Source organism: Solanum tuberosum, unplaced genomic scaffold (assembly GCF_000226075.1).
Source record: "Solanum tuberosum cultivar DM 1-3 516 R44 unplaced genomic scaffold, SolTub_3.0 scf00251, whole genome shotgun sequence".
In the NCBI taxonomy this organism is placed as follows: domain Eukaryota; kingdom Viridiplantae; phylum Streptophyta; class Magnoliopsida; order Solanales; family Solanaceae; genus Solanum; species Solanum tuberosum.
Genome location: NW_006239173.1, coordinates 931439 through 947572, shown reverse-complemented (window position 1 = coordinate 947572; position 16134 = coordinate 931439). Strand labels below are relative to the sequence as shown.

Below are 16134 nucleotides of genomic sequence, written 5' to 3'. Positions count from 1 at the left end.
TTTCATTTCGTTACAAAGGTGGATGATGCTTCTCTCCATTAATAATGCTATATGTATCTCGAGCATGTATCTCGTAGCCTAATTTGTAAAAGTTTATACAATAGAACTTTAGAGAAATATGAACTCTATTTCAGATACATAAATAAGATGTAAAACCAAGATACATTAGAATAATGAAAAAAAAGTAATTTACATCTTTGTATACTTGTGATTATCAAGATTTAGTTTTGAATTAGGGACATGGAATTGAGAGGATTAAGAAAGAAAGGGAGATGGTGAAAGTGTTTGAAGATCGTGGGGGGTGGGCTGGGGGTGAGAGATACGGAAGGTAATGGGATTTGGGGAGGGAGCAACAGATCGAGGTGAGAGAAAAACTTTTTGAATTGATAATTTACCATTAATTAATGAGTTTAAATTTTAAGATAATTATTTAATATCATATATAAGAGATTTGTGTATCTAATTAAATATTTTAAACTATATGGTATAAATAATAAAAGTGGTATTGTGCGTAATTTTTTTAAACTAAAGGTAAATTAAGTATATATGGTACTAAAGTAGGTCTAACTAGGTAGTTTTTCCTTAAAGAAGACCACGGCCCAATCATGTCAACCCCAACCAAAATTCTGTTTTATTTTGTAATTAAAGAAGACCACGGCCCAATACTCATCCTCATTTTCTTTTTTAATTGTTATATACTGGTATTTTATAAATTTTATGCTATAACAAAAAAAATAGATCTTGAATTACGAATCAGATAAGTAAGTTCGAATTAAGTTTTTTTTGTTGGAAAAGATTTAAAAATTTTGCCAAATCACCATAACTATATAATTTCCTCTCTTTTGTTTTACAATATTTTGCTTAATTTTAGAAGTGTTTCAATAAAGTTTTTGTTTGTATTGATTTGATTTATATCCCAATGGGTTAATACTCATTTGCCCCTTGTTTCTCTTTTTGCCTATATTTTTTTTTATAATCTAGAAAGTTATAATTGGTCATTTAATGAATATATTTGTCCAGTTGTGAAAAGAGAATAAAAGGGAAAATATTAACTTATTTAAGAATATTTTGACCATTTCTCCTTAAATGAAACTAGTAAATATAATATGTATTATTTTTTCCTAAAAAAATTGATTAATTTTCCAAAATTGATTTGTAACATAAAAAATTTAATTAAATATCCCAAAAAGTAACATGTGCAGACTCTGATTTTGCGTATAAATCTTCTCCCAATTGTATAAACAACCTTTGCTTCATTCCTCTTCCAATTACCGTCGTATCTCCACCGTTCAACGACCACCAAACTGCCGTAAGCTCCATCACCGGTGGAGCCAAATTAACTGCAAAATTCTTTTCGATCACTCAGAGAATTCTTCATCAAACAACTCGAGGCTTCCTATCAAAGGTGTGTTTAGATCTGTTTGATTTTGGATTGATATCTCATTTCTTTTGGGGGATTTTTTCTTGTGTGGTACTACAATGGCTACGAGTAGGGCTTTTCTGAAGAATCATCAAGAGAGATTCTATTGAATTTGCCTGTGAAATCGTTCCTAAGATTTAAATGTGTATGCAAAAATTGGGGCAGTCTTATCAATAACCCTAGCTTTACTATAGACCACTTGAATTTAAGTAAGAAGAAGAAGCCTCCACAACACTTGATTTATGATTATGGTGCAACCGGTGATGCCCCTACCGTCACTTTGGTTTCCGATAAGGGTATAAGATGAACAAAATTTCCAAAGGCTTGGAGATAATATTACCAACTTGTTAGGTTCTATTGATGGCGTGTTTTTCATAGAAAGACAAATTGGTAATGACATTTTGTGTGCATTATGGAATCCAGCTAACAGAGAGGTGAGACACCTCCCTGCCGCCGCAATTAGCTTTGAATCTTTTGCAGTTGGTCGTCATTTTAGTGTTCGGATTAGAGCCTATGACTAAGGATTATAAAGTGCTTTACTATAATCAAATTGAAGAATATGCAACGATCTACTCGTGTTCTAAGGATTCATGGAAAATATTTGAACATAACACAGACGTACATGAAAATACTATGATGTGTAAAGAAAGCTTTTATAACACTGCTGATTATCTGAATGGATCTTATTATTGGTTGTTAAAAGGAGAAGAATGGTAAAATGTAGAATTCTTTCATTTGACTTTGGGAATGAGGTGTTTGTAAAGATGGAAGGGCCACCACGTGGTAACGAAGATTATAGTTGGTCTACTATAATCAAATTGAAGAATATGCAACGATCTACTCGTGTTCTAAGGATTCATGGAAAATATTTGAACATAACACAGACGTACATGAAAATACTATGATGTGTAAAGAAAGCTTTTATAACACTGCTGATTATCTGAATGGATCTTATTATTGGTTGTTAAAGGAGATGAATGGTAAATGTAGAATTTCTTTCATTTTGACTTTTGGGAATGAGGTGTTTGTAAGATTGGAAGGGCCACCACGTGGTAACGAGGATTATAGTTGGTCAGCAAATCTGAGAGCTTAGTAACAATTAAACGAAAAGGGAATAGTGAGCTCCATCTTAGTCGTTGTTTGACAAAAATGGTGAACAAATATTAAATTTCAATAAGAGCTTTAAGCATATTGGATAACATTTACTACATGTTATTTATTTATGGTTCATTCTAGCTAGCTTTAATTAGGTGCAATATGAGATTATCGTGTGTTTTATACTTTAAGTTGTTGGTGATTGTGAGCATTTTAATATCATTAATTTTTATGAAAGTGAAGTGTATTTTAATTAATGTTGCATCTGTTATTGACATTGTTAGACATAAAATTACCTTTTATTTTCCTTATAACTACTCTTGCATTGTTAATGTGAAAACAGTCACTGAGGCAGCTGTGATTCCATTGTTTTGGCTTGTTGGACTGAGAATGTGTGTTGTTGTGTAATACAATACTTGTTAACCGTCTTAGTTATCATTCAATAGTCAAGATATTAGTAACACGAGTATAATGGTTCTTTGTACATTTTTCAGACAAATTATAACTTATTTGATTGATCATTTATAACTCAAATGGGTTTGGATTCTTTTTACCTAATTTTTATGTAAATACTTTAGTGTTTGTGCATAATTCATTTTTATTTAACACAATCAAACAATGCATGCTTAACATTGTTAATATGAAAGTTAATACTATTTGTTTATAATACCAAAGAATCATAGAAGAATTAGTCACATTGTCTTTGACTAATTCTAAAGTGTAAGGGTTGTGGGGTTTACTATTATAAAGAGAGCTTAGTAACAATTAAACGACAAGGGAATAGTGAGCTCCATCTCAATCGTTATTGACAAAAATGGTGTCCAAATATTAAATTTCAATAAGAACTTTAAGCATATTCAATAACATTTACATATGAGATTATTGTGTGTAATTTTGTTTGTATACTCTAAGTTGTTGGTGATTGTGGGCATTTTTATATCATTAATTTTTATGAAAGTGAAGTGTATTTTAATTAATGTTGCATCTGTTATTGACATTGTTAGACATAAAATTACCTTTTATTTTCCTTATAACTACTCTTGCATTGTTAATGTGAAAACAGTCGCTGAGGCAGCTGTGATTCCATTGTTTTGGCTTGTTGGACTGAGAATGTGTGTTGTTGCGTAATACAATACTTGTTAACCGTCTTAGTTAGTTCACTCAATAGTCAAGATATTAGTAACATGAGTATAATGGTTCTTTGTACATTTTTCAGACAAATGATAACTTGTTTGATTGATCATTTATAACTCAAATGGTTTGGATTTCTTTTTACCTAATTTTTATGTAAATACTTTAGTGTTTGTGCATAATTCATTTTTATTTAACACAATCAAACAATGCATGCTTAACATTGTTAATATGAAAGTTAATACTATTTGTTTATAATACCAAAGAATCATAGAAGAATTAGTCACATTGGCTTTGCCTAGTTCTAAAGTGTAAGGGTTGTGGGGTTTACTATTATAAAGAGAGCTTAGTAACAATTAAACGACAAGGGAATAGTGAGCTCCATCTCAATCGTTATTGACAAAAATGGTGTCCAAATATTAAATTTCAATAAGAACTTTAAGCATATTCAATAACATTTACATGTTATTTATTTATGGTTCATTCTAGCTTGTACCGATTTAATTAGGTGCAATATGAGATTATTGCGTGTAATTTTGTTTGGACAACTTCAGAGTCATCTAAATTTGACTAGTCCTATACATTAGCTTACTTCACATGACACTATTGTCCTATTGGAAGGAGTATAAATAATTTTTTTTAATTAAAAAAATATTAGTTTGTTAAAGTATTTTAAAAGAAAAAACTATTGATTTTTATTTAGAAAAAAAAGATATTTCTGATCGATTTAACCAAACTATCAACTAAATGCATTTTTGTTGATTTCATATATATATAGAGAGAGAGAGAGATGTGCATATACATATTTGGTTGTGAGTAAATGAGTAATCTATATTAAAGACAATAGCCGAGTAAAGAATATTAATCGCCACAATGTAATGAGTTAATTAGTTGAATTTCTAAATTTTTACCCTTATTTTTCTTTTCTTTTTTTAGATGAAAAATATTAAAGAAGCAATGTGTCGATAAAGGTAAAATTAATGAATTGTCAAATCGAATTTGATTAGATAATTTATTCTAAATTAATGGTATAACTATACCAAGTCAATATTAAAAGTAGCTAGAGTTCTCTTTTTTTCTTTCTTTTTTCATTGTCATGACATCTTAAAGTGTTCTGTTTTATGGACTTCACTTCCTCGAAATGGGTCTAAGGTTGTCTATTCTCTACAAAATACTATCATATATCTAGAAGGCATTGCCTAATACAGTTGTAAAGTGTAATACGTGAAGATGTGGTTGCCTCATTAGAGGCATGGAATATACAGATTACACCAGAAGGACAAAGATAAAATGTCTATGATATATGAAATAGCTCAAAGTTTGAGTAATAGTAAAATAATAGTCAAATATGAAATGACAACACACGTCAACAACAGTAGAGTTCTCACGGTCTACAGAGTGTAGATGACTCGCAGTATATGTAACAATTCTCCAAGAGTGTATTATTAAGAGTGAGTTTAAAGGATTTATGATTGAAAGAGATCAAAGGTGATAGTTTACTCAATAATTTAATTAATTCAGAAAAGTTGTTATAGTTATACTATTTTTTGTCATGACAATGAAAAGAGAAGAAAAAAGTAAACTTTAGCTACTTTTAATATTAACTTGTTATAGCTTCTTAATCTTAACGAAATAAAATAGTCAATTTAATTATAAACTAAATAAATCGAAATTATACTCATAATTTAAACTAAACTAATTTAATAAAGTACTTACTAAAATTAAGATCTTTTACATTGCTTTCAGTTTTAGTATTAGTTCGTTAGGATGTCACGGGCCTGTCCCGACATCCATCTCAGCTGTTTAGAGGCTTCATAAATAGTCAGACAGTCAGACAATTAGTTAGTTAATTCAGTTGTCCTTACTTTTCATTTCATATGTTCAGATGTGAGTTGCCATTTTGGCTAAGTTAAATGTTTATTTTCAAAACATTATGAGTTCAGTTTGAGGCAGTTAAGTTGTTTAGCATTTGAATTCTTTTCTTATTGCATATAGTCTTCCGCTGAGTCAGTAAGCCAGGCCAAGGGTTCGCTTGAGGCCAACAATGGTCTTCGAGTGCCGGCCACGTCCAGGGTGTAGGCTCGGAGCGTGACAATTAATTCTTAATTGCCGCTAATGATATTTTTTATGTAGTGATAATTGTATTAATTTTGAATCTTTACCTACCTTAATAATTGCTCAGACAAAGACGTCAATCTTTAATTTTGTTGGAATTAAGAATATTGAGGATTAATTAATCAAAGTCTTAATCGTTTTGTTTTTTTTTTCTTTTTCTTTTATTTTACTTTATTACTCCAACATTGTCAAGATTCGTACATGAAAGTCATAGCATAAAACATATTTAAAAATTATAACCTTAAAAGGTTTAATATGTTCCACACAGAGCAGAGGGAATGTAAAATATTAGGGGAAATTCTGAAAATTCAATAACGTTTGCACAAATTTCATAGAAAAAGAATATCAAAAAGTACTATAATTGAATAGTAAATACTCTTTTATTATTAATTAAATATCTTGATTTGAAGTCTCTGGACATAAAGTTATTTTTATCATAGAGTGTTTTATCTTCAATGTAAATTTTTCGATGCGAATTTAAATTTAATCAAATTTTAATACGAATAACGTATATCTAACTTACCTAATATTCATAACGTTAAAATTAAACCTAAAGTCCCTGTCTAATGAATAATTCACATTTTAAAAAGATCACAACTTTCTGGCAGGCCTTCCTTTTGATTGATTTATTGGCTATGAACCATATGATCTAATAGCTTTTAATTATTTAAAAAATTTAGAATTACCAAATTGTCTTACTCAATGGAAAAATAAGATACGCAAAGTTCTTGGAGATTTTATTAAATTTTATAAAAAGACCTTAATGGGGATATCCCACAAGTGACAAGTTCTCACATAGTCACCAACATTAGTGACATTGTAGGTTTATCAATTTTATTTTTCTATATAAGATTTCTAATACTATTATATACTATACAATGGTTAAATGACAGGAACCTAAAGAACGTATTGGCCTTCTTTTATTAAATAATTGTCATCATCAGTACACTGATTCTTTCTATTTTCATTGTGCAGGAAAATGACAACATATTTATACAATCGCTACGAAGCGCTAGCTGCTACGTACAACAACAACTATTTCCAATTTATATACAAAAAATAGTTCGCTTAACGCTGGAGTGAAGTTTCTCAACCTATAATTTGCCGATTGAGATAATGATCCATACGAGCTGCACTTGGACTATGAATTCTCACGGAATTTGTGATCATGTGACATAACACATTAGTGTACGCATATCGAATAAAAACAACGTAATCATACTCGATACAATATTATTAAAGTTGGTATAATAATAGATTTTATGGGCTGTTATAAGTAAAGTTTGTATATATTATATTAATACCCTTTAATTAAAGCTAAAAATAATGATCTGTCAAACAAACAATTTATTCTAAATGAAATGGTGTAGCAACAAGTTCATGATATATATGCTACACTTTTCCTTCTTTTTTTCTTCTCTTTTCACAACATACATGACAAATATATTCATAATTATAGTTTTTCTAAATTAATTAAAATATATATATAGACATGATGAGAAAGAGAAATGAGGAGTAAATGGGCAATAACCCATTAATTGGGACATCAATCAATACAAATAAAATAAAAACTTCATTGGGACACTTAATTCAAACTTACTTATCTTCAATATTGGGTTTGCCATGATTCGACCCGATAAATTCCTTAAATGAAAGCAATTATACTAGAATCATGAGTGCTTAATATTTTGGAAAAGTTCACCTAATTAGAAAAATATTTCTACTAAAAGTAAATTATACTTTAAAATAATTATATAATCTCTTTTTATCGTTCTTTGTTTCCCCCGTTCTCCCTTCTTACTGCTCGATCATGATGATACTTAGAAGCAATTAATAAATGTATCAATGCATATATTGAGACCAAATACATGAATTTATTGGTCTATATTTTGATATCAATAAGATACATATGAAACACGCTTGGATACAAAGTTTTTGGATAAACTACGCCTAATTTAACTCATGTGTATCTATTGTGTGTATCCAAGACACATTTTCAATAGATCTGGAATAATAAGGGGAAAATATATACCTTCTGTTAGTGAACCTTAAAAAAAAAAAAAATTAAAATTGGATTAATTAACAATTAATGGAAAAGTAATATATATTAAAGACAATAACCAAGTAACAAACATTAATGGCCACAATATAATGAATCAATTAGTTGATGAAAAATAATAAAGAAACAAAGTGGCTTTAAAGGTAATATTAATGAATTGTCAAATCGAATTGGATTAGATAATTTATTCTAAATGAATGGTATTACTATGACAATTTAATATTAAAAGTAGCTAGAATTTTCTTTTTTCTTCTTTTTTCATTGTAATGACAAATATATTCATAAATAGCCAACTATAACTTTTCTGAATTAATTGAAAAAATATATAGACAAAGAGAAATGAGGAGTAAATTGATGAGCAACTTCTAGCTACCTCCACGATGTAGACAAAATATTTTGTAATAGTTCACCTAATTAGAAAAATATTTCTACTAAAGTCCATTATACTTTAAAATAATTATATAATCTCTTTTTATCGTTCTTTGTCTCCACCGTTCTCCCTTCTTACTGCTCGATCATGATGATACTTACAAGCAATTGATAAATGTATCAATGCATATATTGAGACCAAATACATGAATTTATCGGTCTATATTTTGATATCAATCATATACATATGAAACACGCTTGAATACAAAGTTTCTTGATAAACTACACCTAATTTAACTCGTGTATATCTGTTGTGTGTATTCGAGACACATTTTCAATAGATCCGAAATAATAATGCAAAAATATATACCTTCTGTTAGTGAACCTTAAAAAATAAATAATTAAAACTGGATTAATTAATCAATGGAAAAGCAATCTATATTAAAGACAGTAACCGAGTAACAAACATTAACGGCCACAATATAATGAATTAATTAGTTGATCTCCAAATTTTATCCTTCTTCTTTTCTCTTTTTAGATAAAAAATAATAAAGAAGCAAAGCGTCGATAAAGGTAAAATTAATGAATTGTCAAATCGAATTGGATTAGATAATTTATTCTAAATGAATGGTATAACTATAACAAGTTAATATTAAAAATAGCTAGAGTTTTCTTTTTTTTTTCTTCTCTTTAGCAGTAAAAGCACGATCAAACAAATCTAATGTTTGATTGTGCTTTTATTGCTAAAGAAAATGAATTATGCAAAAACACTAAATACATGAATTTGAGAAATAACTTTAATTATTTGTAAAACAGTAAACTCAGTAAAGTATTTACATCGATTAGGTAAGAAGAAATTCAAACCATTTGAGTTATTAAAGATTCAATCCTAAAAGTTATCATTTGAGTGTCCCACGAAATTGATTTGCAACTAATTAGGAGATTCGAATCGGAATAATTTCATAGAGCACTCCACTAATTTTGAAGCAAACTGCCGATAAATATAAAAATAAAAACCTGTCAAAGAGTATCAGGCAACTTATTCTACGAGAATGGTGTAACAATTTAATTTAGTTGAATTTTTACACATTTCCCTTTTAATTTAGTTTTTATTAATTTCCTGGCTTGTCAATAATATGGCAAGCGAAGCCATTAAAAACCAGAAATACAAGTTTATAGATACTGCCAAAAGTTGTCGTACCACCCCAGTTTTTTTTTTTTAAATTTAGTTTTTATTATGATGTAGACCTGATCAAGAAAGGCAACGTAAATCTTCAAAGAACCATTATACTGTAACGACCGGGGTTCCGACGTTATAGAAAAGCCAATGGAGAAAATTTTTGGGTCAGAAAACTTTTTCGTAGTAACTTAGAATTTTCCAACCTAATCCAGATTTAGACGAAATCGGAGTCATTAAGGTGTAGGGAAATCTGGTAGCAATCGGGTGACTTATTTATGATTTCGATTACATGAGTAGTTAGATAAGTCATTAAGGAATCCGTACAACTTTACAGAATTGAATTCGGGTGAGTAGAACTCCCGGAATCGATCTTAGCATGAACAGTATTTTCTGAGCGTCATTGGTTAATAAGGTGTGTTGTGAAATGAGGGTCTTGGAATTATTAAAATAGCTCACTGTTTCGTGCAAACCGCTTTGGCGGTGATTTTGGTCACTCTGACGAGGCTGTTGTAGCGGGGTGAGGGCCACTGTGGCAGGCCAGACGCAACTTAAGTCGTAAATAAACCCCAAAACGTCTTTATTCTGCACTTTTCAACTTTGAGCGTAACGAGATGAACCCCAGGCGATTCTTGATAGTTTTCCACAATTTTTAAGGCTAAAGGTAAGATTTTTACTCCTCAAATCTGTTTTTCGATCCGTAGAACGTAATCTAATGGGCAATTATCGATGGGGGGGGGGGTTGATATGGAATTTATGATGGAAACAACCCTAATTGGGAGAATTGGGATCATGGGTTTGATTTAGGATTCATAGAATTGTTAGTAATGCGGGTTATTAGTCATTGTTTATTGATTCCCGTGTTATTATGATTGTTTGTAGACCAAGAACAAGCGAAACGAATCCGGAAAGGGAAGGATCAAGTTTCTTAGGGTGGGTTTCAAGCTTGTTTCGAGGTAGGTGATGGTTGTGATTCTATGATTGTGTGATGTATGTTTGTCTTGCTTCATTATGATACATGTATGTATGTGGATGTTGCATTATTGATCACACTTGTTGTAAATGAGGATATATGATTGTCGAATGCCATTGAATCATGACTCGATTGTATGATTATGAGAATGTGCTTGTGTTTGTGATTGTGGTATGTTGAATGAGTCGGTTGCCACATTCCGGTATAACTAACTTGGATTGGTTGCCACGTTCCGACATATTTATGGGATCGGTTGCCACGTTTCGGCATAAACATTGGATCGGATACCACGTTTCGGTATGCTAACTGCTTGGGTTTGGGTTCCATGAGAGGACCAATGATTTGATATATAATTGTGTATCTTGAGAAATGTTAAACTACACCTTGTTCGTAAGTGTTGGTAACATTGTATATGTTCGTTATATGCATGTGATTCTATTGTTGTGATAACTTATGTATGTTGCACTTAGTTGGATAGCCACGTGATCCTACCAGTACACGGTGGTTGTGTACTAATATTGCATTTGTTCTTATTTTTGTTGAGTACAAGGCATCTTCCGGCGGCTATTGACAGACCTCACTTAGAAGATCAGTGATCGTTCGAATTCAAGGGTGAGCCAGTTCTTCCGGGATGCCATGAGTTCTCTTTCGTCATTGTCCACCATTTCGGACTTAGACTTTTCTAGTTAGTTAATTAGTTCATTAGTTTGGGGTTGTAATTCTTATTGTTTAGACTTATGGTTCATTGTTAGATGTTTTGGTACATTGACTTTCAGGTTCTAGGCGTAGTTTCCGCATTGTTTAGTTGTTAGATCTATTGAAAGTTTATGGAAACTTCAGTTTTTAGCTATTTAACTTGCTTCCGTAACTTAAATGCTTTAGTTTTTTATTTAATTGCTTGGTTTAGGTTGTAGTAGTAATTCTCCCACCGGAGGGTTAGTGTGAGTGTCAATCACGATGATCTGGGTCGTGACATAGACTCATGTAACTAATATCGTGACCGTTGAGTGAATTAGCTAAGATGGTTAATAACTATTGTATTATGGGACAATCTCATCTAAAAAATTAATGATTTTTTGTTTTATGTATTCAGATTCTTAGACAGAGCAGCAAGAGTAACAAAGGAGGACAATCTGAAATCTCCCAAACTATGGAGGCTACACACGGTCCATCGTGTAGAAGAACTAAAATCGATAATAAAAATGGGTCAAATATGGGCATCCATGATCACAGCATACGCGCAACAACACACATTCTCAGTCCAACAAGCCAAAACAATGGACAGACACCTAATAAAATTCCTTCGAAATTCCAACTGCCTCGACTACTGTCTTGCATCACATTAACAATGCAAGAGCTATAAGGAAAATAAAATAATTGAATGATAAGTTTGTCTATTCTAGAGTATTTTGATAAACGAGAAAAATAGCAAAAATAGAAAATAGTATCAATCATATACCTTATATGTCGTCTTTGCCATACTTTTGATACTTCCTTCAGAAATAGCAAAAACTATTGAGTAAGCTACCACCTCTCTTTCAATCATAAATCCCTTAAACTCACTCTTAGTAATATATAAGGAATTTATTCATCTATATATTATTTCATTTCATCATTTAGGTCCCCAATTTACCATTGGAGTCATGTAGCACCATTGTTGTTTTTAGAATTTGATTAACTAAATGGTGTAACAAGTTAATTTGTACACATTTCCCTTTTAACTTGGTTTTTATTAATTTCTTGGCTTGTCAATAATGTTGCAAGTGAGGCCATTAAAAATCAGAAACACAAGTTGTATCTTTTGCAAGTGTACTATCAAATTTCTCAATCCAAGTTGGTAAGTAGTAAGCTAATGTAAAGGACTAGTCAAATTTAGATGACTCTGAAGTTGTCCAAATCTATGTCTTCAAAATTGTTGACAGATACGTATTTGATGTATATTTTTGGAAGATTCATAGGTCCTAACTCCTAATGTTAGACTTAACATGCTTCATTATGATGTAGACCTGACAAAAAAGACAAAAAACAAAAATCTTCAAGGAACCATTATACTAATATCATGATTGTTGAGTGAATTAGCTAAGATGGTTAATCATGACTATTGTATTATGCGACTATCTCATCTAAAAGTTTATCATTTTTTTTTATATTTTCAGATTCTTGGACAGAGTATTAGCAATAGTAACAGAGGAGGACAACCTGAAATCTCTCAATCTATGGAAGCTAAACTTGGTCCATCGCGTAGAAGAACTAAAATCGATAATAAGAATGGGTTCAATATCGACATTCTCCGTCCAACAAGCCAAAACAATGGACATACACCTAATATATTCCTTTGGAATCCTAGCTGCCTCGACGGCTGTCTTGCATCACATTAACAATGCAAGAGTTATAAGGAAAAAAAGGCCATTTTATATCTAACAATGTCAATAACAAATGCAGCACAATGCAACATTCATTAAAAGACGCTTAGGATGAGCCACTTTAATAAAAGTTAATAATATTAAAATTCTTACAATCACCAACAACTTAGAGTATAAAAACAAAATTACATACAATAATCTCATATTGCACCTAATGAAATCGGTTACAAGCAAGAATGAACCATAAATAAATGACATGTAAATGTTATTGAATATGCTTAAAGTTCTTATTGAAATTTAATATCTCGACATCACTTTTGTCAAAATAACGACTGAGATGGATCTCATTATTCCCTTGTCGTTTAATTGTTACTACGCTCTCTTTATCATACTAAACCCCACAACCACCACCCTCTGGATATAACTTTAGGCACGGATGACGAAATTCGTGAAGCCTCGTCTTGTTTGTCCTAACATTATATGACGTATAATTATATAATCTCTCTCTTGTTGCTTGTCTCCCTCGTTCTCTCTCTCTCTCTCTCTCTCTCTCTCTCCCTTCTTACTGCTCGATGATGATGATACTTGAATACAAAGTGTCTGGAATAAATTACACCTAATTTAACTCGTGTGTATCAGTTGTGTGTATCCAAGATACATTTCTATTAGATGCGGATAATAATGGAAAAATATATACCTTATGTAAGTGAATCTTAAAAAATAAATATTTAAAATCGGATTAATTAATTAATGACAAAGTAATCTATATTAAAGACAATAACCTAGTAACAAACATTAATCGCCACAATGTAATAAATTAATTATTTGAATCTCCAAATCTTTATACTCTTTCTTTTTTTAGATGAAAACTAATAAAGAAGCAAAGTGTCGATTAGACAAGTTATTCTAAATGAATGGTATAACTATAACAAGTTAATATTAAAGTAGGTAGAATTTTCATTTTTCTTGTCTTTTCATTGTCATGACAAATATATTCATAAATAGCGAATAATAACTTTTCTAAATTAATTAAAAAAAATATATAGACAAAGAGAAATAAGGAGTAAATTAATGAGCAACTTCTAGCTACCTCCACAATGTAGACAAAATATATGCATATTATAAGGGTCTAATAAAAAATTTATAAATATTTTTCTCTTTATATTTTGGGGCTACTACTAGAATTTTCCACTTAGTATGAAGTGGGATACAAAATATTTTTCTCTTTCTAGAAAATCTACAAAGAACATTATACTCATGTTACTAATATCTTGACTATTGAGTGAATTAACTAAGACGGTTAACAAGTATTGTATTACGCAACCATCTCATTTAATATCTTGACTTTGTTTTATGTTTTCAGATTCATGGACAGAGCAGCAAAGGAGGGGAACCCGAAATCTCCTAAACTATATGGGCATACGCGCAACAACACGCATTCTCAGTCTTATATGGGCATACGCGCAACAACACACATTCACAGTCCAACAAGCCAAAACAATGGAATCCCATTAACAATGCAAGAGTTATAAGGAAAATAAAAGGTAATTTTATGTCTAACAATGTCAATAACAGATGCAACATTAATTAAAATACACTTAGGATGAGCCATTTAATAAAAATTAAAATGCTCACAATCACCAACAACTTAAGAGTATAAAAACACTACTATTACACACGGTAATCTCATATTGCACATAATTAAAGCTAGAATGAACCATAAATAAATAACATGTAGTAAATGTTATCCAATATGCTTAAAGCTCTTATTGAAATTTAATATCTGGTCGATAATTTTGTCAAACAACGACTGAGATGGAGCTCACTATTCCCTTGTCGTTTAATTGTTACTAAGCTCTCTTTATAATAGTAAACTCCACAACCACCACCCATTGGATTTGACTTCAGGCCCGGATGACGAAATTCAAAAAGTCTTGTCTTGTTTGTCCTAACATTATATGAGACCAGCCGGGAACTTTTAGTTTCCAAAATAAGAGAGTTATCATAAAATGACTTAGTAGGCGTAGTGAGATGAATGGTCAGAAGTTTGTTCCAAACGCCTGGTTGTATCATTACCCATACATCTCTAACAAACCCGTCGACATAGTTCAAGATGCCAACGGAGTCACCAAGCAACATCAGATTTGCCAACCAATTATAATCCTCGTGACCACGTGGTGGCCCTTCCATCTCTACAAACACCTCATTCCCAAAGTCAAATGAAAGAATTCTACATTTATTATTCTCATTTATCAACCAATAATAATATCCATTCAGATAATCAACATTGTTATAAATGTTTCGTTGACACGTACTACCATTTTGATGTACGTCTAGGTTATGTTTGAATATTTTCCATGAATCCCTAGAACATGAGTAGATCGCTGCATATTCTTCCCTATGCGTATAGTAAACCACTTTATAATCCTTAGTCATAGGATCTAATCCGAACACTAAATGGCGATCAAAAGCAAAAGATTCAAAGCTAATTGCGGCGGCAGGGAGGCGTCTCACCTCTCTGTTAGCTGGATTCCATAATGCACACAAAATGTCATTACCAATTTGTCTTTCTATGAAAAACACGCCATCAATAGAACCTAACAAGTTGTTAATATTATCTCCAAGCCTTTGAAAATTTTGTTCATCTATACCCTTATCGGAAACCAAAGTGACGGTAGGGGCATCACCGGTTGCACCATAATCATAAATCAAGTGTTGTGGAGGCTTCTTCTTCTTACTTAAATTCAAGTGGTCTATAGTGAAGCTAGGGTTATTGATAAGATTGCCCCAATTTTGCATACACATTTGAATCTTAACAACGATTTACAGGCAAACTCAATAGAATCTCTCTTAATGATTCTTCAGAAAAGCCCTACGCGTAGCCATTGTAGTACCACACAAGAAAAAATCCCCCAAAAGAAATGAGATATTATTCCAAAATCAAACCGATCTAAACACACCTTTGATAGGAAGCCTCAAGTTGTTTGATGAAGAATTTCCTGAGTGATCGAAAAGAATTTTGCAGTTAATTTGGCTCCACCGGTGATGGAGCTTACGGCAGTTTGGTGGTGGTTGAACGGTGGAGATACGACGGTAATTGGAAGAGGAATGAAGCAAAGGTTGTTTATACAATTGGGAGAAGATTTATACGCAAAATCAGGATCTGCACATGTTACTTTTTGGGAAATTTTAATTAAAATTTTTATGTTACAAATCAATTTTGGAAAATTAATCAAAAAATTTAGGAAAAAATAATACATATCATATTTACTAGTTTCATTGAAGGAGAACTGGTCAAAATATTCTTAAATAAGTTAATATTTTCCCCTTTTTATTCTCTTTTCACAACTAGACAAATATATTCATAAATGACCAATTATAACATTTCTAGATTAATAATTTTAAAAAAAAAGTCAAAAAGAGAAACAAGGG

At 31.2% G+C, this 16134-nt stretch overlaps 2 protein-coding genes across 2 annotated transcripts in view; one reads left to right on the top strand and one right to left on the bottom strand.

Moving 5' to 3' along the window:
• Positions 1 to 14234, top strand: part of LOC107062633 (F-box protein At3g08750-like) — a 21915-nt gene extending 7681 nt beyond the window's left edge. Inside the window, exons 2-3 of the mRNA XM_015313509.1 lie at positions 12496 to 12611; positions 14066 to 14234. Of these exons, the coding sequence (XP_015168995.1) occupies positions 12496 to 12611; positions 14066 to 14234 (285 nt within the window). The remainder of the gene's footprint in view (positions 1 to 12495; positions 12612 to 14065) is intronic.
• Positions 14235 to 14478: 244 nt separating this feature from the next.
• Positions 14479 to 15507, bottom strand: LOC107062632 (F-box protein CPR30-like). The gene has a single exon (XM_015313508.1). It carries the CDS (start codon positions 15505 to 15507, stop codon positions 14479 to 14481), a length of 1029 nt encoding a protein of 342 aa, XP_015168994.1.
• Positions 15508 to 16134: the final 627 nt, after the last annotated feature.

What these genes read in the sequence shown, in the direction of transcription:
- LOC107062632 (XM_015313508.1), bottom strand. Translation starts at nt 15,507, where the DNA reads ATGTGTATGCAAAATTGGGGCAATCTTATCAATAACCCTAGCTTCACT.